This window comes from Malaclemys terrapin, chromosome 2 (genome assembly GCF_027887155.1).
Source record: "Malaclemys terrapin pileata isolate rMalTer1 chromosome 2, rMalTer1.hap1, whole genome shotgun sequence".
Lineage (NCBI taxonomy): Eukaryota > Metazoa > Chordata > Testudines > Emydidae > Malaclemys > Malaclemys terrapin.
The window spans coordinates 98,839,338-98,861,033 of NC_071506.1; the positions used below are offsets into that span (position 1 = coordinate 98,839,338).

At 42.6% G+C, this 21,696-nt stretch overlaps 1 protein-coding gene across 1 annotated transcript in view; it reads right to left on the reverse strand.

Annotated features, from left to right (window-relative positions):
* The window catches only part of LOC128832748 (lysine--tRNA ligase-like), a 59,641-nt gene that overhangs the window by 20,922 nt on the left and 17,023 nt on the right, over positions 1–21,696 (reverse strand). The window contains exons 2-7 of the mRNA XM_054020336.1: positions 19,326–19,517; positions 14,392–14,467; positions 7,139–7,304; positions 3,560–3,653; positions 1,641–1,827; positions 84–209 (exon numbers count right to left, since the gene is read on the reverse strand). Of these exons, the coding sequence (XP_053876311.1) occupies positions 84–209; positions 1,641–1,827; positions 3,560–3,653; positions 7,139–7,304; positions 14,392–14,467; positions 19,326–19,363 (687 nt within the window). The 5' untranslated portion in view covers positions 19,364–19,517. The remainder of the gene's footprint in view (positions 1–83; positions 210–1,640; positions 1,828–3,559; positions 3,654–7,138; positions 7,305–14,391; positions 14,468–19,325; positions 19,518–21,696) is intronic.

Sequence of the window (21,696 nt, forward strand, 5' to 3'; positions counted from 1 at the left end):
AATACTAAGTATCTGAATAATTATGAAGCATGTCATAACGTAATGCAACCATCACGTCAATCATCTTCTCAGGCCATACATACCTCAAGAAATCCAAGGTTATCCAGGAAGTTTCGTAAGTAAGTGATAATTTTACTCCTCGTAATAAACTTCTGCCTCACGTTCTCATTCATGATCAAATCTAGGTAACGTTGACGATATCTGGTTTCCTACAAAGAATCACAAAAAATGATAATATAGATACTGATGAAGCACAATATCCAGCTATTAAATCAACATTCAAAATTAATCGAGTTACTATTCAAGTATGCAATTCCTTTTGACTCAGATATTTCCCTCAGTAGGAAGAATAACCTGCATTCCTATTCCAGAAAGGAGCAAGAAGAATGCAGATACGTTATGACCTGCCAAACAGAAATCCAAATTAAAAAATAAAACCCCACAATTTTTTTAAAATAAAGTTTATGTTTCAGTTTAACTGTCCCAAATTCCTTCCTTTTGAAACATAACATTATCCAAGTGTAAAAAAACAACATAGGAATGTATTTGTGGTCTAAGCATCAGCCTTGGAATACCTAGACTCCCTTGAACTGTAGATTCAAATTAAGCAAGTCCTACTCAGCCGTCATAGTAAGTATATTGAGTACCATGAAGAACTCTGAGATGGGGTTTTTTGTAGGGTACTGTAGCAGGCTTCATTTGGGGGCCATCAGGCCTAGTGGTCAGGCCACGGCCAAACTCTCTCTCTCTCTCTCTCTGGGTCTTGGGACTGCTCTTCTGGGCAGTCCAGAGGGCCCAGCAGCCAAGTCACAGTTCGTTGTCCCCTGAAGTCCTCTGGGATCTCTCAGGTGGCTGGGGGAGAAGGGAAACGTAGGAGGACCTAGGCCCTCGTTCTCCACCAGGTCCCATCTGGGGGAGAGAGGATGGGGTGGCTCTGTCACTTCTGGCTGCCACTCCAGATTTGCCTCCCTGGGCTGCTTTCTACCTTCTTTACAAGCAGAAGGCTGGGGCAATGTCCCAAACTGAAGGGAAAACAAAGTCTCAGTAATTCAGAACCTCAGCTGGTGCGAGATGGGGGCTTCACAACTCACTCAGAATCCAGTTGTTGCCCATAGTCAAGGAAAAGGGGGGAAAGACGGGAAGAGAGTGTCAGGCTTCCAGCCGAGACTCACTCACAGGTTGGTCCTTCCCCTGTCGATTGCTCTGCCTCAGTGGATACAGTCTGTCTGCCTTCCTTCAGGCTGCCCCCCCCCCCCGCCCTCCTCTCTCTCTCGCACACACACACACACATTCTAGCAGCTTCATTTGTAAATAACTGCCCGAATATCCTTGTACAAAATTTCCCCATCCCTATCTGTGCAGGCTGGCTTCTGCCCTCCCGCATCCCGGCAGTGGCTGAAATTCAGTAATGGTGTTTGCATGCATATTCTTCATAAAGCACTTTGTGACAGTTTGAGCTGAAAAATGTTATATTAATTCAAGGTATTATGAGATCCATAGCTTTGTGTTCAAACTGTACAGACAAAAACAGGCCAACCTGAATTTACTTGTACAAAAGAGCCAAAAGTAAATCCCATGGAACAATTGCTTCTAGGCAGCTACCGATGGGCTCCCCAGCCATTGTCCCTGATTGAAGTTACCTGATCTTTGAATCCATAATGAAGATGAGGCAGCATATGCAAGCATGGTGACAGCAGAGTTATTTCTGTAGCTATGATGCTAAGTTCTCCATGCTTGGTTCTCCCAGGATATCCCAAAACTCCTATGATGTCTCCTCGCCGCAGCTTATCTATGGTCTTGGTGAAAAGGTCTTCAGACTTAAAAAATCTGACAAAAAGAAGCAGCTGACTTAGAAATGCAAAATCTTTTCCAAACCATTAGCTTTCTGTCTAAGGTAGAAAATAACTTTTAGCACAGTTAAACTAAAACCATCCTTGTAAAGAATTATCCTAAGATATTTCTTTTTTGATTGAAGTGTAGTTATTTATGGTTGTTGTGGGTAGAATATAATAGATTACAAATAATAATTTAAATAAAAATTCACCTAAATGAAATGCACTATGAATTTACACTAGTAACTAACTGCATACATGTGATTGAAAAGATCAGTCAACTTTAACTACACTACCCAAATTCAAGTTATATTCCATTTTTTGCCCCTTGATACTATAACTATTCAAAAAAGGATTTCTCCACTAAACCACTGGGTTGGTTAATAGAAATTAAAATCTCATCGTTTTCAGAATGTAAGCAATCATCAAAAATAAATAAATAGACAAATACAGCAAATAGCCACAAAGATTCTTTCAGATTTTCACACACATTCACTTTGACTATGTTCACATCCCTTTTGTATTTGCTTTCTGCCAATAGTCTAACATGTTTACTAGCAGGAATATTTGCCCAAATAGCACATTTTAAGTGAATATTGCAGAAAGCAAATTTCAAATTCCTATTCCCAAGCACACACCAGAAAACTGGATTTCATAAGAGTCACACTCACACATTCAGGAAACACATATTTCAGCTGGGGTAAACTGGGGGTGGGGTAATTAAAGAACGGGGAGGGGCAGCCAAAATTGTTTTTGCTTTGGGCGGCAAAAATCCTAGAGCCGGCCCTGGCGGCCGGGGCACATTTTTAGGGGCGGCATTCTGGCGCCGGCCATGCCGCCCCTAAAAATGTGCTGCCCCAAGCACCAGCTTGTTTTGCTGGTGCCTAGAGCCGGCCCTGTAAACCAGCATAGCTCCTTTGACATCCAAGGGCTGATTTACCCCAGCTAAGGTGCTACCTCTCCTCTATGTGTCCAATCAAAATAGAACATCACAGCAAACAGTTCAAGAACAATGAACATGTTGAAATCCGTTAGCATGCAAACATTCAGCAAATAATTTCTAAGTGTGAACAAAGGTATAGAAACTAATCTGTTGCTGTATAATTCATGAGCAGAAAAGAGCCAAATCTGACTAACAATTATTCACAACAAATAGTTTGCCCAGCCAAAAAGTAAAAACACTTAGCCTTTAATTAGGCTATGGTTAGAAGCCCATTGAAGTGAGTGGGGAGACTCATCACATCAATGGGCTTCGGGTCACCCCTATAGAGCTTTATTCAGTTTGAAGCATTGTGCAAATATTAACTAATTAACCTTCCTAGGAGCTATTGAGCAGCTGCTTGGAAGAGCACCATCAATAAGGGGTTAAAACCACAAAGTTCAGAGCTGTTTGGATCTGGATCTGAATTTTAGGTTTGAACCACAGAAAGGTTTGCTTCCTTCTAACACTGAACAAGGAACTCCATTAGAATAAGGTAAGCAGCTTTATTCCTAAAGCTACTCCATCTCTCTTTCTGCTTCACAGCACAGCTTAACGCTGAACAAGGAACTTCATTAGAATAAGGTAAACAGCTTTATTCCTAAAGCTACTCCATCTCTCTTTCTGCTTCACTGCACAGCTTCTGCCGGCAGCCTTCCCAAGCTCCCAGCAACAGATTTAAAGAAGCAGTGTGTGTGTGTGTGTGTGTGTGTGTGTTCCACATTATTCATAAGTAATGTTTACTCACTTAGCATTGGCCATAACTTGTAATTTAAGTCCATTTCCCCGGAGATCATAGAAGAAGAGCTTTGCACCAGCAGATCTCTTGGCATGAATTCGTCCTGAAATTTAAAAAAGGGGGGGGGGGTTGTTTGTAGATAAATGACAAAAGAACAACATGGGGGGAGAATTCCATGTCTAGTGACTAACCTGACTGCTTCAGACCACAGGTGTTTGTATGGATGAGCTGGAGTTATCCAGCCTTTTCTTTCTTTGGACTATTTGATAAGAGAGAGACCATCTCATTGACCCACCTTCCTTCCCAGAACCCCAGTTTGGACTACCAGGAAGGGCTCTGCTGAGCACTGGCAATAAACAGAATATAGTTTGAGAACCTATGATGTAGAATTGCAAAGCCTGAAAATAATCATAAGAGAAGTGTATGTCTAGTGCAACATTCTATTAGACATTAGGATTATTCATAATCACAGAGCAGACTAAGTGCACTTTCCAATCAAGGTGCAGAATTTTGAAATTCTGTTATAATATAGAGTTTGATCTATTTCTCTGATAACTTCAAAGCAAGAGACAATTACAGTGGTTAGCAGCCTCCTATGAGAGGACACCTGCATGCTGATAGAGAGTTTCAGAGATGCCTCGAAAAATGAACAAGAAGATGGATATCAGTGACACACTGGCAAGCTCATGATTTAGAACAAATACACTGTTCTGCACAATACAAAGGAGACGATACTAGAATTGGTGCAGGTGATGAATGCAGGAATAACTGATCTGCTTCAGATACAACGACTAACCCAAACCTTCAATCAAAACTGAAGACAAGTTTTTGTTTTGCTTTGTTTTGGGTCAGGGCTTATTTGTTTAATGAATTATCTTTCTTTTCTGTACCCCTGCATTACCAGCAGGCTGCTCTTAGTTGCAGGGAGGGACCTGCACCCCAAATCCCTCATCTCTGGCTCCAGTCAGCATGACATGACCAGGGATTGAGTGGAAGACAACGGTGGTTTAAACTTACTTTGGCACACCCTTGCCACTGCTATGCTGAGCACTCCTCAGTCACAGTTCAGGATTTGGGCCCATCAATCCAGGGAGGGGGTCAGGTTACTAGGTATGACTCACACCTCAGCTTCAACTCGGAAGCCCAAGTTTGGAAGGAGTTATAAATCCTCCTGCCTCAGGACATAAGGCAACCCCTAACTAAAGGGGCAAATTATTCCCTGGGGCAAATTATTCTGTAACCATTTTCACTACCATTTTTTGCATCTTCCTGGGAAGCAGCTGTTACTTCCAGAAACAGGATACTGAACTAGATGGACTACTGATCTCATCCAGTATGGCACCTTCTATAACATTATACTTTAACCATCTGTGCTGACAGCCATGCTTCCCGTCAGTATACAAGCACAATCAAAATGGCAAGGAACAACATGGGGCTGATCCCTATGGGATCGTCTCAAAATTCCAGGATCAGTTTATAGTCACTCTCTAGTTAAGATATGCTGTGTAACCTTGGGCAAGTCCCTTAATCTTTCTTTGCTTCAGTTTGCTCACCTGTAAAATCAGTAGAGTAATACTTACCTACCTCAAAGCAGTTTTATAAAGCTAAATGCATTAGTTTGTGAAGTGTTCTGAGAGCCTCAAATATTATAGAGCTACATATTATATATTACTCTAATTAATATAATTGGTTAAGGTAGGGTTGCCAGGCATCCGGTTTTTGACAGTTAGAAGTCCGGTCGGCGATGCTGGGGGGCTAAGGCAGACTAGTCTCTGCCTATCCTGACACTGGGCTGTGCCCTGGAAGCGGCCAGCAGGTCCAGCTCCTAGGTGGGGGGAGCCCTGGGGTTCTGTGCACTACCCTGCCCCGAGTACAGGCTCCGCACTCCCACTGGCTGGGAACCACAACCAATGGGAGCTGGGAGGCGATGTCTATGGGCGAGAGCAGCACATGGAGCCTCCTGGCCCCCTGCCTATGAGCTGGACCTGCTGCTGGCTGCTTCTGGGGTGCAGCACAGTGCCAGGACAGGTAGGAAGCCTGCCTTGGCCCCACTGCTCTGCTGACCGGGAGCCACCTGAGGTAAGCCTGTGCCCCAACACTGAGCCCCTGCCCCAGCCCTGAGCCCCCCCAAATCCAGAGCTCCCTCCTGCACCCAAACCCCTCATCCCCAGCCCAGATCCTGAACCCCCAGTTGGAGACCTCACCTTCCCCTGAAGCCCCAGCCCAGAGCTCCCTCCCTCACCCTAAATCCCTCATGCCCGGCCCCACCCCAGAGCCCACAGCTACAGCCCAGATCCCATACCCCCTCCTGCACCCCAAACCCGTCATCTCCAGCCCCATCCCAGAGTCCATACCCCCAGTTGGAGCCCTTACACCCTGCACCTTAACCCCCTGCCTCAGCCCAGAGCCCACACCTGCACTCCAAATCCCTCATCCCCAGCTCTACACCAGAGCCTGCACCCCCAGCCGGAGCCCTCACTTCCCCCCGCACTCTAACCCCCTGCCCCAGTCCAGAATCCCCTCCCGCACCCTGAACCCCTCATTTCTGGCACCACCCCACAACTCGTACCCCCTGCCCAGAGCCTGTACCCCCTCCCACATTCCAACCTCCTTGCTCAGCCCAGAACCCCCTCCCATATTCTGAACCCCTCGGCTCCACCCTCCAGCCTGGAGCTCCCTCCTGTACCCCAAGCCCCTCATCCCTGACCCCACCGCAGAGCCCGCACCCCCAGCCAGAACCCTCACCCCCTCCCACACCCCAACCCCCTGCCCCAGTGTGGTGAAAATGAGTGAGAGTGGGAAGAGCGAGCAACGGGGGGGGGGATGGAGTAAACATGGGGCAGGGCCTCAGAGAAGGGGCAGGGCAGGGGTGTTCAATTTTATGCAAGAAGGAAGTTGGCAACCTAGTTTAAGATTTCTGCAGACATTGTCAAAGAACACCATCTACTCAGCCTTATCCAATGTACCTAGGCTCACTTAAAGGTATTTTGACAAAAACTTGTTGTAGCATAAGCCAGAGATCTCTTGTCAAATTCAAATAGGATTTTACTTTTATCTGCAGTTTGCAGTATCACCTAAATAGTGCAGAAGAACATTAATAATACAGAAAGAGAGAGTCCTTATGAATATATGTGATGTCACATGCAACAGTAACAGCAGATCTCTAAGGATGAAAGGCTTTGAGTAAACTTAACTTCTATTTAAAAGGAAAAAATACTATGTCCAAGTTTATGTTGTTCCCTGGCTCTCTATCCATTTGCAGATGTTTTCAGATGCTGCTTTTTACAGGCTAAGTCCAAGCTATCTTAGAGACTACTTGATGCCTATAGCCAGCTAGCTTAATGGACATTAGCATTAGAGAAATCGAGTAAAAAGCATGTGGTCCTCTCCGAAATCAGAACAGATGACATTTTGTTTTACTTTCGTTGTATAGTAGTACATAATCTGAAAAGACACACAATATGACCAAGTAACTGGATCTCATTCAAATGTATGCTCTACTGCAACCCACCCTTCCATATGAATAACTAATAAATAAGATGGAGGCTATGGGAGCAATTAGAAATTACTACCCTGTCATGTACTAACCTGCCAGAGATAACTGTTTGTCAGGAAGTTGCTCTTCATTTCTGAGGTCGCTGAATCTGGCAATGAATTCACCAAGTGTAGTATCTGTATGGAATTTGTGTGGGTAAGGCTGTTCCCCTTTTTCTTTCAGCTTCTGGACAAAATCACTTCGAATCAGATTGTATTGCTGCAATGAAGATTTGGAGCAGAGTGAAGGACTTACAAATGATATATAGTCCAGTGTCTATAGTATTATTATTTTATATTATGTGCTGTAATATGAACTATTATTATGAGTGGGGCTGGTAGCACCTCCTATTATTAAAGTTCCATGATACTTCTCATTATAAGACCTGGTTTTCAGTTACTTATAACTTTGCCACACGTTAACGGTGGCTGCAGTTTTCCCATGCCAAGTGTCTGCCTCAGGCTGACTTGTTTTAAAAATTTTCAGCCAAAACAGTTTGGCTGTTTCTGAGAACAAGACTAGATGTTCTTTTGCTAAAACACATTACCAAATTTGGATGACCCTTTCCTTGAAAAGCTATAGGACCCCCATGCTTGGGAGCAGGGAACTAGAAATCTGGTTGGGAGAGGCTTTTGTGTCAGGTATGTGCTATTTGCCATCCCCACAAAAATCTGCCAAAGTTTGGCCAAGTTATAAGCCCTTGAAAAATATAGCAGTTTGTGCATGCTTCTTAGATGTTAGCAGCTAAAATTCCCTGCAGCTGCTGTCTACACTGGGCATGCTGCAGCCTGGCACTAAGCAGGACTTTCTCTGGGCTGCCGCAGGCTGTACTGCATTTCCAGTTCCAGACACCTGAACTGAGAACAAGGAACCTGTCTCTCCTGTGCTCTTAGTGACTCCCCTGCATGGCCCAGGCAGCATAGAGGAGGAAGCCATCAGAGTTGAATACACAGGGGAGAAAAGCTGAACCTGCAGGGAGTAGAGGAAAGTGCAGAGTGGGATGGGGGGGGGGGGAAGAGAGACTGGGATTAGCTATGTAAGTAGACTGAGGGCTTGTCTACACTTAAAATGCTACAGCAGCACAGCAGTGCCACACAGCACTTCAGTTTAAACACTACCTATGCTGATGGGAGGATTCTTCCATCAACCTAGCACTGTCTACACAGGGACATAGGTTAGCTTAATTTTGCCATTCAGGGCTACGGATTTTTCACACCCCTGAGCGAGGTAGTTACGCCAACCTACTTACCTAGTACAGACTAGGCCAGGGACTCAGAACCAGTGGGAAAGAGGTGAGAGAAGACAGAACTGATGAGGAGCCAGAGTAGACAGGGAGAACTGGGCCTGGTTGAATCAGGAAATGAAATCAAGAATGGATAGTGAAGAAGGCTGGCTATCGGATCCGTGCCTCATTTGTTGCGGACGTTGGAAGGTGTTTAGTGAACGAGGCAGGAGACTTCAGGAAGAGAAAGGACAGTCTCATGGTTAAGGCAGTTGAATGCTGCCCTGAAGGATTGGATTCTATCCCTGCCTCTGCCACAAAGTTCCTGTGTGATGCTGGGTGAATCACTTAAGCCAAACTTTCTCTAAATCAGAAATTCTTAAGAGAACCTACCCAACAAAAAGCAGCTAAACAATAAGGAGCAAATTTTTGGGAGGGGGAGGTCAACTAAAGCTTGACACGTGAAGAGAAGGGTAAGCTCTTTGTGGCAGGGATGGTCTTTTATCTTGTGTGTGTGTGTGTACAGGGCCCAAAACAATGGGGCTCCAATCCCTGACTGAGGTCGGCCAGTGCTACTGTAACACAAAAACAATAATAAAACCTGTTATAGGAAATTGAGAATTATATGGCAACAAGGAGAACTGGTCACCACATGCCTTCGTCCTGCATACGCTACCAAAAACAGGAGCTTTCAGCCATCATCCTCACCCTCCTTGACCAAACAAGAAGAATGATAGCAATGTGTTAACTCCACTTCTTTCTGATACAGGTGGTTACACTAGACGATACCGTGGCCAGTCCCAGTTTACATAGTGGTTTCCAAAGCAGCACAATCAGAAATAACTCTGGGTCCTAAAAACGACCACTTCTCATGTGACAAACTGTGATATTTCAGAAGCGGTAAGGAGCTAATCTTGGCAAACTTAACACTGGGGGTGCTGCAAGGCATTTGTTATAATACATGCATCCAATATTGAGCCAGATCTTCAGGTGGTGTAAACTCGCAGTCCATTGACCTCGATTGAGCTATGTCAATTTACACCAGCTGAGATTCTGGTTCCTAGTTTCTTAAATGGTAGTTTCAGTTTGGGAGCAATTGAATAATTTATCTTGACATTCCGTCTAGATCTATCCACCCTGCTTCTCTATCCTAATGCTAACTGGAATTTGAAGTGAGACAATATTTTGAGACACAAATTGCTAGGTAATAGGGTCTCCTTGGGTCTCCATACCACTGAGAAACTCCTTGGCATATATTGATTTCAAGGTATTTCTAATTCTGATAAAGATAAGAGATATTGCCATCTACTGGTCTCTTAAGCAAGCTGTACCATAGAATCGCTTTCCTCTGGTAGGTATCTATCCTTCAATCATCATTATTAAACATGTATGTTATAGCCTATTCCTGCTTCTTACTTATTTTAATAATAAAGGGCCAACTCCTCAGCTGGTGTAAATCAATGGAGCAACACTGATTTAAATCTGGTTTAAGAGAGGTAGATCAGATGTCTGAAGTTGGTGTCTGTGTTTTATATACACATAGATGAGCATACTGTTTGGAGTTTAGAAATACACAGGATTACACTTGCAGCATGCTGTTTTTCCATATTTGCAACAATTGCCAGGCTCCCCATTCCTGTAATACACCTGAGCTAGCATACGCTAGAAACTGTTTTCTCTGTTTCCAGCAGTTTCAGTTCATCAGAATAAAGCACAGGCAGTTTTGCTTCAATAGAGGACTTTGGAATTGATTTATAGGCTGGATTAAACTTTTCCCCTTTGATGGCTATTGACTTGATGCCCAGATATAAATTATATGTGGAATCACAATATTGCAGTTTATACAATCAGTTGCTAATTTGCTAAGAATCTACAGCAGTGGAAATGGAAGTGAAACCCTTTTATTATTAAGGCTTCCACAGAGAGGGAGTTCACACGTTAAACTCAAAATACTAGGATAATTGCAATCATTCAGCTGGCCTTCTGTTTGATGTTACCTGAGAGTTGCTGCTTAAATATCTCTTGTGACATCAACCATCTGTTTGGCAGTAAGGAACACTGGACAATCTATTAAACGGCAGTGGGATTCAAAGGAAAGGATGAGAGCCCTTTTGAAGGTTTTACTATTGAAACTCCATGCCTTTCCTAAAAACTAGTTAAAAAAACAACATAATGGGGAGTATGCAATGTTGTTGTAACTGTGTTGGTCCCAGGCTATTAGAGAGACAAGGTGGGTGAGTTAATATTTTATTGGACTACGGTTTGTGAAACAAAAGTTTTTGAACTTTTATACTGAGCTCCAATCTGTGTAAGTTGAAAAGCTTGTCTCTCTCACCAACAGAAGTTAGTCCAAAAAAAGATAATGGGGAGTAGCTGCTCTTCACAGTGCTTTTATGTAATGGTTGTTAAGATTTTAATTTAACTCCCGTTCATGATTCTAAACTCTTCTACAATCCAAAAATCAACACACCACTATGTTCAAACTGCAAAGTCAGCTGAGCAACTGACCACAGTAAATCAGCTTTGGCCGTTAACTTCAGTTATGTTACTATAAAATCCAGCCTCACTCTCAGAGAAGACATTGATGGTAAAAAAAAAAAAAAAAAAAAAAAAAAAAAAACCACTGCTTTGTTCCAGGCTAGCCTCTATGAAAATGAAGAACCATATGTTGCTCTTGGGGCTGAGGACTCATACTTCCATAGGAGGAGGTTACCAGAACCAGCTCCAGGCACCAGCTCAGCAAGCAGGTGCTTGGGGCGGCCAAGGAGAAGGGGCAGCACGTCGGGCTCTTCGGCGGCAATTCGGCGGCGGGTCCCTCGGTCCCTCTCGGAAGGAAGGACCTGCCACTGAATTGCCGCCGAAGAAAGCGGCGTGATGGAGCTGCCGCCAATCGCGATCATGGCTTTTTTTTCTTTTTCTTTTTTTTTTTTTTTCCACCGCTTGGGGTGGCAAAAACCCTGGAGCCGGCCCTGGAGGTTACATACATCTGTGAGGCCACACAGATGCCATTTTGGATTAAAGTGGAGCTATAACATCAAGCTTGAGCAATGGGCCTCAGTTGCTGAGCAGATTCTTACAGATTTGTTCTAACACAGCTGTATCCTTTGTTCTTCAACCAAAAAACCCACTCACCATGCAACAGTACATTTTGGTTATGTAATTCAGCTATAAATCTTACGGAAATTATATCCCTGACTATTTTAGTAGTTCTAACTAGCCTGAGCACTAATTGGCATGAATTCCAGATCATTCACAAGGATACACGGGGAAGTCTGAAATATTTGGAGGTGGATGTCTATTCAGCATCAATGGAAGAAAAATTTCATTTGAACAAAAATCTTTGTTCTATCATCTGCTCCAAATAGCTGAAGTGTTGAAGAGCTAAAAGGCAAACATCAGAATAGGATGGCCACCATAGCAGAGCCAATCACAATGGGACACAAATACCTTTTGTAACATATGAATAAAAACTCTGAGCTAATATTCCACACTTGATATTCCATCAACTACTGTGTCCTTTTGAAGCCAATATACAATCAAGTGGGGAGGAAAAGGGGAACAAAGAAAATATTTTACTACATACAGATCTGCTCCTTATCTCTACATATTGCTCACGAGCAGCAATATTCTACCTTGTGACTTTACTAATTCCTTCGCCTCCACAAGGCAGCTGGCTTTATTGAATGAACCAAGGGCGTTTCTTTCCAATGTAAATACAGAGTAATCACTTGTACTATCACCTCCTTCACACGCACCCATGTGCTGGCGTGGAAAAACTGGCTTCCCCTCCCTTCTCAGCTCCCTCCTGCAAGCCAAAGAGCTAAACTGAAAGTGATGTATTCAAGGTTACATTTAATACTATTGGAGGCTAAATAAGGAACAGAGTATTCAGGACTTGTTCTCTTCACTGATGTGGAGTCTCATCATTAGGAAAGTGAAGCTGTATGTCTCAGTAATACTGCCGCTGCTGCCTTGCTATGCTACAATTTGTATAGAGGCTTATAATAATGTGTATATGTAATGCCGACAGACCCCGGTCGTCGGCGGGTGGGATCAAATCAGGGACCTTTGGAGCTTAGTTCATGCACTAAAAGCCAACTGGCTGTTCGCGAAGGCTGTAGAGCAGACTCATTTAACTCTCTCTCTAAGTGGTATCAGTGCCACTAGATGGGACAGAACACCACACCCAGAAGGTCTGTGGGTTACATATAATCAATTTTACTATATAAAATGTTGGCCAACATTTTCAAATATGGGTGCCTAAAGTTCAGGTGAACTGGTAGTGTACTATAGAATATATTTGAAATAAATTATTAGTGGTCTCAGGGTAGCCAGCTTTCTTCCTGCTTTGTACCAGGACAGCGGAACAAAGTAGTAGGAACAGGAGTCAGAGTTGGTGCTGTGGTGATTTTGACCAATGTTAATATACTGGAGATAGAGATAAACATCTTGTGAGATTCAATTAAAACACAATGAATATCATAAATGAATAATCAAAAGTTGCCTCTGCATAATATTGTTTGTTTTATTATTGAAATAAGTTTTAATACGGTACCATAATTTACCTGTCACTTTACAGACCTAAGGAAAAAAAGAGACAGGTCCTACCCTAAAGAGCGTATAGTGTTAGGGTTAGATTGAAAAAATTGCACACAATATTGCGCAGCTTCAGGAGCTATTTCCTGAGACAGAATTCTTCCTGGAACTCCCAGCATGCAGGAGGAACAAAATTACTGCTACATTCTTTAAGAAATTTTAAGTCAATTCCTTACTGAATTAAGTTTAATAAAAAAAAAACCCAATGTAAACCATGTTTACATGGATTCAAGGATGTCCATACAGGGGTTTCTACCAGTTTAACTAAATTGATTTTGAAATATATAATTGTAATTATACCAGTCCAATTGTGTATAGATGCTTTGGGGCAGAATTCCACCGGGAGTCAAATTAAAAATTCTGCATATTTTGTCCAAATAATACAATATAATCATGCCAGTTTCAATTATTTTGGTAATTTAAAAATACCTGTCAGCAAGTATGTCTGTAACAATACAGACAGTGAAAAAGAGTCTCTCAGGAGTAGAGTGTTAAAGAAACCCCTATGACAACCCCGTTCCTGTATCTCTGTTATGCTTTTGTTGGTTGGCTCAGTCTGGCTGTGTCACGCATGCCAGCTGGGCACATCTTGGGGGGAAAACCCCACCCCTCTGGTCTTTTAGTCAATTCTCCTTTGTTTGCCCTACCCCTGTAGGGTTACCATATTTCAAGTTCCCAAACAAAGTATACTGCCAGGAGGAGGGGTGAGTGCTGGAGGGGTGTGTGTGTGTGTGCGTGCGCACGCTGCAAGAGGGTATTTGGGTGTGCTGGAGAGGGCTGCATGGGTCCCCGCCACACCAGACACCTGCACACACACCCAGAGCCCAGCCGCAGGGCCAGATACCCACATCCCCTCCCACTCAGAGCCCAGCTGCACAGTTTCATTATTGTCCCGCTGGGTAGAGATGACCTATACTTGTTGAAAGCTGGGGGGAGGGGCAGGGAGGGAGAACCACAATTTAAAGTTTTAGTCACCTGCAGAATAGCTTGAATCACGCCCCCTCTCCCAGCTATCCTCTCCACCCTTACCCTGTCTCCCATCCCAGAAAGCAGGAGCCCTCTCCCTTCTGCTTCCAGGTGTTGCTGCCTTCTCCCCATGGGACACAGCTCACTGGCTCTGGCAGTTACCACACAGAGAGAAGAACAGGAGTACTTGTGGCACCTTAGAGACTAACAAATTTATTAGAGCATAAGACCTGTCATGACACAGAGAGAGAGAGCCCAGTCGCACATGTGACCAAGTGGGGCTGGGCTCTGCTAGGTCCAGCAGCCCCTAGCAGCAGCCAGCAACTCTGCAGTGCCAATTCTGCCAGAAAAATTAAATTCTGTGTGGAACATTAATTCTGCATTAGGCAGTGGCACAATTCCCCCAGAAGCAATAGACAAAATCTTCTTTGAGTGGCCATTAGCAGCACATCTTGAAAAATTCAAAACAGTTTAAGTCTGGTCCTCCTTATACTCAGGTATAGTTCAGCAGGAAATACCCACCTGGGGCCCATATTCCTCTTCAGATTCTTCTTTTCCCTGGTCAGACACAGTCTTGGGCTTAGTTGTTTGAAAATCCCTGCAAAAGAAGAATGTCCACAGTGAATTCACATTGAAATTTCAGAGGGCACAGCCAGTTCTTGTGGGCCCAATATTCTGCGCACACACACCCCAAAAAAAGCTAAATATATTTTAAGGGGTTTGGTTACAAACCCTAATATGAATGATTTCCGCCCCCCGCCCCCCCCCCCCCACACACACATTATTCTTTTTGTCAATGAAACAGCAATGCCAACCCTAAGCTTTCAAAAATCATTATTCAGGCACCCAAAACTCATAAGATTTAAAAAATAATACATTGGGGTTCTTTTTATTTGCCTTCTTGGTTTTGAGCATTTATGTTTCATGCTTGCAAGCTTTCCTCCACAACAGTGAGGGTTAGAAATGTGCTTTTGTTTAAATCGAAGCTGAGATTCTTAGATAATCACCTGACTCCAGAAGCCGAGGCTTTATGAAGAATAAAGCCTCATGATAAAAATCATGAGAGCTGGCAACAGTGAGAAAAATAAGTGTCTTTTATTTAGGGTCAAACACAGAAGCATTGTTCCAAACCCATGAGGATCGAAGTGAAACTGAAAAGAATAGGACTATAAACAAAAGTAAATTACCATTGCCCAAGCCTAATGAAATGCAAGAAGTGAACCAAAAAGTTGAAGTAGGGACTAGTACATTCATTATATTAAGTAAAATAAAAATATTTTAAATATCTAGTTATTAGTAACAAGTGAGGCTTTTTATATATGAAATCTTAATGTAATAGTGTGACTTAAAATCAAACTTTTGTTTTTAGTCATATTGAGGGAATTTAATCAAATGTGTTATAGATCATGCTATGTATCTGAGTGGCTACACAAAGACTACATAGTAAGTGAACCAGTGCCCTAGTATGCAACTAGGGGTGATATATTTCAGACATAAATCTGAAGTCTTGCCATTTGTGGTCATTAAAGATCCCATGAAAACTGCTATAGAAATTAGGGTGTTAACTCCAGGGTTCTGGCCAAATTCAGATCAGATAGTTACATTCCATTAACCTAAATTTCCCCTGAAGTTTCAAGTGGAAAAAAGTTATTTTTCCTGGCCAGGCATTTATGTCCTGAACTGTTGGTTGCTTTTTTCCTGAGAGTGGAAGGAAACGGGGGTTGTTTTAAATGTTGCTGTTCACTGTATAATGGCTGCCTACAGAAAGATCAGTCATCATGATTATGTTTAGTAACAATGGGCCTGATCCTGAGAGCCAGGAGTCAGTGGGAGCTGGGTTGCTCTTATCAAATCTCAGGATTCGGGCCCTTTAATTTTAAAAATTATTAATACGAAATGGGCCCTGATTTATCATTGCCCTGCGGCCCTTTTACTCCAGCAAGGCTAGCACAAAGGAAACCTAGGGCAGGTGCAAGGCCCCCACCTTTTGGCAATACGCCTGGCACAGAAAGCTCTACTAATGCTGTGTCACCTCTATTACAAACCTGAGTATAGGCTGGGCACAGTCGGTGTAGGGTACAGGTGGAAGAGGCAGATTTGGGGTGGGAAGGTGTTGCCAGGGGCGGCTCTATGTTTTTTGCCGCCCCAAGCACAGAAGTCAGGCGGCCTTCGGTGGCATGCCTGCGGGCGGTCCGATGGTGACGCAGATTCGGCGGAGTTTCTGCGGGTGATCTGCCAGTCCGGTGCCTTCGGCACCGAATTGCCGCTGAAGCCGTGGGACCAGCGGACCTCCAGCAGACATGCCACCAAAGGCCACCTGACTCCTGCCCTCACGGCCACCAGCACGCCGCCCCCCACGGCTTGCCGCTCCAGGCACGCACTTGCTGCGTTGGTGCCTGGAGCCGCCCCTGTATGTTGCTGGAGAAGATCTATTCCATTGGCAATTCTATGTCCCTGCAAAGCCTCACAAGGGCCTTTGCAAAAGGGGTGCAAGTTACAGTAGCACTGTCTATTGCACTGGTGCCTGTGAAGGGGTGGATCTGGCCATGAGCAGGGCTAGTGATTTGCAGGTGACTTCAGGTTGCAACATCCAGTACTGTTCACTAATGATCAACAAGTGGGCTGATCTTCTAAAATGTTTTAAGTGTTGCGTTTTCTGGAGGATTCATCCCCAGTTGATTGCCAGCCACTATTGCCAGGGCTACCTTGTCCTGCAGGACTCAAAGCAGAATTTCCATAAATATCAACTGCAAATTTCTGCCTGCACTGAAAATAAATCAGCTACCTATGGCACTGACATTGGCTCAGAACTCTGCAGTGTCTCAACCACAGACAGACTCTTCACATCAGCAGCCTTATCTGTTCCTTGATCCAAAGGATCCTTGAATCAGTTTGACTGTGAATAGAAAACTGGAGGGTAAATCCACTTTAGTTTCAGAGGCAAAGAATACTCCAACATAATAGAACTATATAACAGCTAGATGGTGCTATTATGTTGGAGTATTCTTTGCATCTGAAACTAAATTGCATTTATCTTCCAGTTTTCTGCTTAAAGGAGCCATGCAGACAAAATTGATATTAAACTCAATCCTGTAGAATGAACACAGGGATTTTGAAACGGACTCCCACACTGTCAGTGGACTGCCTCACTGGGACTGCATCACCATCAGTGAGACAGCATACCCTCAATAAAAAACGACACAAAAAACAGGTGCATGATCTAAGACATCCACTGCATGGCCACATTCCACCACCCAAGAGCGGAAGTCCAGAAAGAGCTTTGCCTCTGAAAATCCCTTACCCCAAAATACCACCGTGGAAGGCTACAGAGTTACAAAAAATGCCAGTGATCCTGGAGAACCTGCTTCATTCAGGACAACTCCCTCCAGGCACTGACCTCAAAGAAAAAAAACACTGGTGTACTATAAATCGAGGGAGAGCTGGGGTGGCAAAGACCTATGACAACATGATCAAGTGGAAGATGAGGAATGCCTCTGGACAGGAAATGCAGAGAGGCTAGAGAAACACTTGATCACTGCCCCCATCAATCTCCTATACCCCTGAGGAACTATTTGTGATAAGTGACACACCAAGTCTTGGCTGTGGTTTTGGAGCAATGACCTATGATTAACCACTGCTATATGGGCCTGGATCCTCAGCTTCTGTAGATCAGCTAATCAATGGAGCTATGTTAGTTAGATATTCAACTGGTATAAATCAGTGTCTCTCCATCTATTTCGATCTATTCGGCTGAGGATCTGGCCCTGAGAATTCTTAATAACTACCACAATAGAGACCCATAACTAGAAATCAGATAAATGGGGAAGACATTTCTTAACAAAGCAAGCATATAAAACTCTGATTTCCTCACAATCCAGTGAATGTACACAACATCCTGCACTCATGCACTGCTTCCCAGAACCAACAGGTTACATGTAAGGGATGGACACATTCTTATCTGCCAAGAGACAATCTTGGACACTGTTCTAAATTCATTCCTTCACCAGGAAAGGAAAGTTTCCTCCCCTTTGATGATTCCTCCAGAAATTAAATATTGTAAAAAAACAATCCAAAACTGCTTGAAGTATGTGTGTCCATTGCCATTCACAACCATAAACCCTAATACCTGAAATCTGATGTTGCTCCACTCTCTTCAAAAATGCATCACTACAGGTGATGTAGTATCATCCCTGTGAATTGCACCTTTGGCCTCCGAAATTGTTTTCTAACTGTCTAGTGTCTTCACACTATGTTACAGTATTGCAGACATAGGCTCTTTATCCCAAAATTATGGCAAAGGAAAAACAGATGAAAGATATCTGTGGATTTGTTTTCTCAGTCTTCCTATACCAGAAACATCTTCCATCCAAAAGTTAATTACTTGTAGCCCCGCTAATCTTTACAAAAAGAGTGTTATAACAAAATTATAGTTCTTCCTTCATCATATACAGTTTTTCTTATTGACTATAGTGACATATAAAACTGGGAAAATGGGCTCCATCTAAGATTGATTACTAGCATAAGTATGGAAGTATGACAATCAAACCAGCTGATTTGGGAAAACCATTGATATTTTTACTGGTGTGTCTGAAAGGACCTTTTAATACACTAAGATGTACTATTAGGGGAAAGAAGACGCTGCTTCACTGGATACACCTGACATTGTTAGGTACCAGCTTGAAACTATTTCCCACATTGGTCTGTTCCTTCAAGGACTCGGTCCTGTGTAAAACCTGGGGTGGATTCTTTGGAGTCATCACTCCTTTGATTATTACAGAGTCCTGGCCGCATAATGGAAAAACTTCCAGTGACTTCAGTGAGTGACTTTCACCCCGGTCTGCAGTTGGGTGACTCATTCCATGACAGTACATAAAATTGCAGAAGTGCCTGTAATTCATCCCTGAAAGTCAATAGACAGACACTATTCTTATCGCAAGAGAAAGAAGACATTTAAAAATAGAAATAGAGACACAGTCATAGCAATTAATGTGTTGCATCACAAAGAGGTGGCCACGAATCATAGAAATATAGTAAGTAGAGCTGAATGATATCTATCCCGCCCACTAAAGAAGAAATGGCCCATTAGCCTCAAAACGTGTATTTTCTTTCCAGAGTAGTTGAAAATATCAAAGTGTGAAAAGCATATTTATTACATTTTCTATTTTCCAGTTTGCAATCCCATACTGGAACTCCCCATGTAATAGATCACAAGACAAAATATTAAACTGAGAGAAGGCAATGACAAAACATTAGGTGTAATCATAATAGCACCTAGCATTTATTAGAGTGCTTTATACGTTAATGAACTGACATTTAATAATTAGTTTGCAAACAACAAATAAATTAGAACTGGAATATTTTCACTAAAAAAAAGTCAACATTTTGGGAAAAAAATGAATTTCAATTTTTTTACAACACTTCTCATAATGATGGCATGTTTGGCAACAATGACTTACTCTGAAGAGGCAGCTGAAGTCTTTCCTTGATCTGTCATCTTTGCAAAGCTGAGAGCAGATGAAGTTACAGCATAAAAATTCTGCCTAGAATGCTTGATCTGTTCCCCCACTGCGCTTTATATGGACACTTGGAGGCAGTCACGTGAGTATCACAGAGATTTAGAAAGTGAAAATTAAACTTCATGCTCTGCCCTAAAGAGAGAGATATAAACCAAAGCCAAAAGTTTAGATGCTGAACTTTGTGACGTCTCTTATTTTTATGGGCACCTATAAAGATTAAGGAATTGAAAATGAGGGGATAACACATATAACACATAGGGATTTTAATTGGGGTCCAAATGATTAAAGATTAACAGACATCTCCTCTTTCACTTTCCCCATCTAAATATAAACACTGATATCTAAAGACTTGCAGCCACCACCCATTTACTGGAAAAGAGTCTTATTCCTTTAATTCAATACAATGTGGTGTCACAGTGCCAGTTTTTTTACGTATTCAGCTCAGAGGACCAGGAAGAAACATACTTCCCACTGTTAAATGCGTACAGGAATTAAGTTTTACTCTGACTCTTAGAGGTGCAACCCTGTGAGTTGCACTCTTCAAGCAGTCTCCCCATCTTGTTCTGGAATTAAACAAGTATTCACATCACAATACTCTAGAGACGGGGGGGGGGGGGGGAGGGGGGGAAGAGGGTGGAGGAGAGAAGATCCTCAGCTAGCATAAATCAGCATAACTCCATTGAAACACATGTAAACCAGCATGGTCAAACAGTCTCTATTCTATCCAGGTCAAGGGGATTAGAAAAATCTTCCCTGTGAGCAATTGTTTCACTTAAGGGTAACATCTCCAGGAAAGCATCTGAGTCTAAAATATCAGAGTACTTAAGTTATAGTATTCACAAGCAATGTACAAAGCAAAGTCATTCCACAGAGAATGTTAAAGACAGACATATAATAGGAATGTATGTATAAAATGGCTACCTAGGCTCACTTGATCAATAACTCAGCTGGTCAAAGATTTTCCAATTATTGAGGTTGCTATAAGTACAAGAGGAAAACTAGTAAATACAGTTAGTAAAGTGGTTGAAAGAAACATACCATTTCTAATTCCCCTCTCTGCTAGGAGCTGAAAACCAGGCCTGAAGTATGAGAGCATATACTAGTGCTTTCATTTGAATTTCTCAGGGCCCAGCCACGACATCTCCTGGCGGGATGTAGATACATTTTGAATGACCCCTTCCCCTATATGTAGGTTCATGGTTGTGTGCTCAAAGTGATAAGGGCTGGGGGTATTACTCATTATACCAGTTTAAGAGTTGGCTCATTTCTGTACAAACTGCCTATAACACTGCTCTACAGCCAAAATGCTTCTGAAATAAATGTAGTCAAACGTTACTAATTCCGGGTCACTGAGAACGAAAATGATGCTTAAAATTGTTGATTGGCTCTAGTTTTCAAGATATGCTATTGGGTCAGTATATACGACCCTTGACTTGGGAATGGCGGAGGATAAGTGAGTTATAAAGGGAAGGGATCTCAATTTAAACCAGAAATGATTAAAATACATCTTTGACTGGATCTATGAATAAATCTATGACTGGGTTTGGACAGTACTTGCTTTTTAGGAAAAACAATGAATGATGCAATCTGAAGCTGGTATTGCGTCATACATGATATGAATTGCATCATGTTATTCCTAGAAGTCATGGATGATGCAATCATAACGAAGCTTACATCACACTGCTGAACAAATTGCCCTATATCAGCTCTAGAAATCATACAGTGTCGTGCTCTCTTATTTGTCAGTGTTTGATTTTGCAAAGGGACACATTCTGTTTAGCCAAAGTGAGCAGAGGCTCTTTGAGCTCTGGTCAAGTGAAAAATTCTCTCCTTTTGAGGTTGATGGATTCTTTTCTCCTTGGACAGCGTGATTGTACTACCACTCAATAGTAGAATTCCTTAAAACAAGGTTTTATTAAAAGTAGAGGGGGGAAAGGAACTAAGCCCAAAGAAATGGCTACTGTATCCTCTGTATACTCCTCATAAGTGAAACTAGAGAAGGGACTGTCAGCTTAGTTACAGGAAAGTCTTGGGAAGAGATTTTATATATATTATATATACATACACACACAGAGAACATGAAAAAATGGGGGTTGCCATACCAACTCTAACGAGACTAATCAGTTAAGGTGGGCTATTATCAGCAGGAGAAAAAAAAACTTTTGTAATGATAATAAGGATGGCCCATTTCAAACAGTTGATAAGAAGATGTGAGTGACATTACACAATTAGCATGGGGAAATAGTTTGTGTAATGACATTACAAAATTAGCATGACATTACACAAGCTAAAAACTATTTCCCCATGCTAA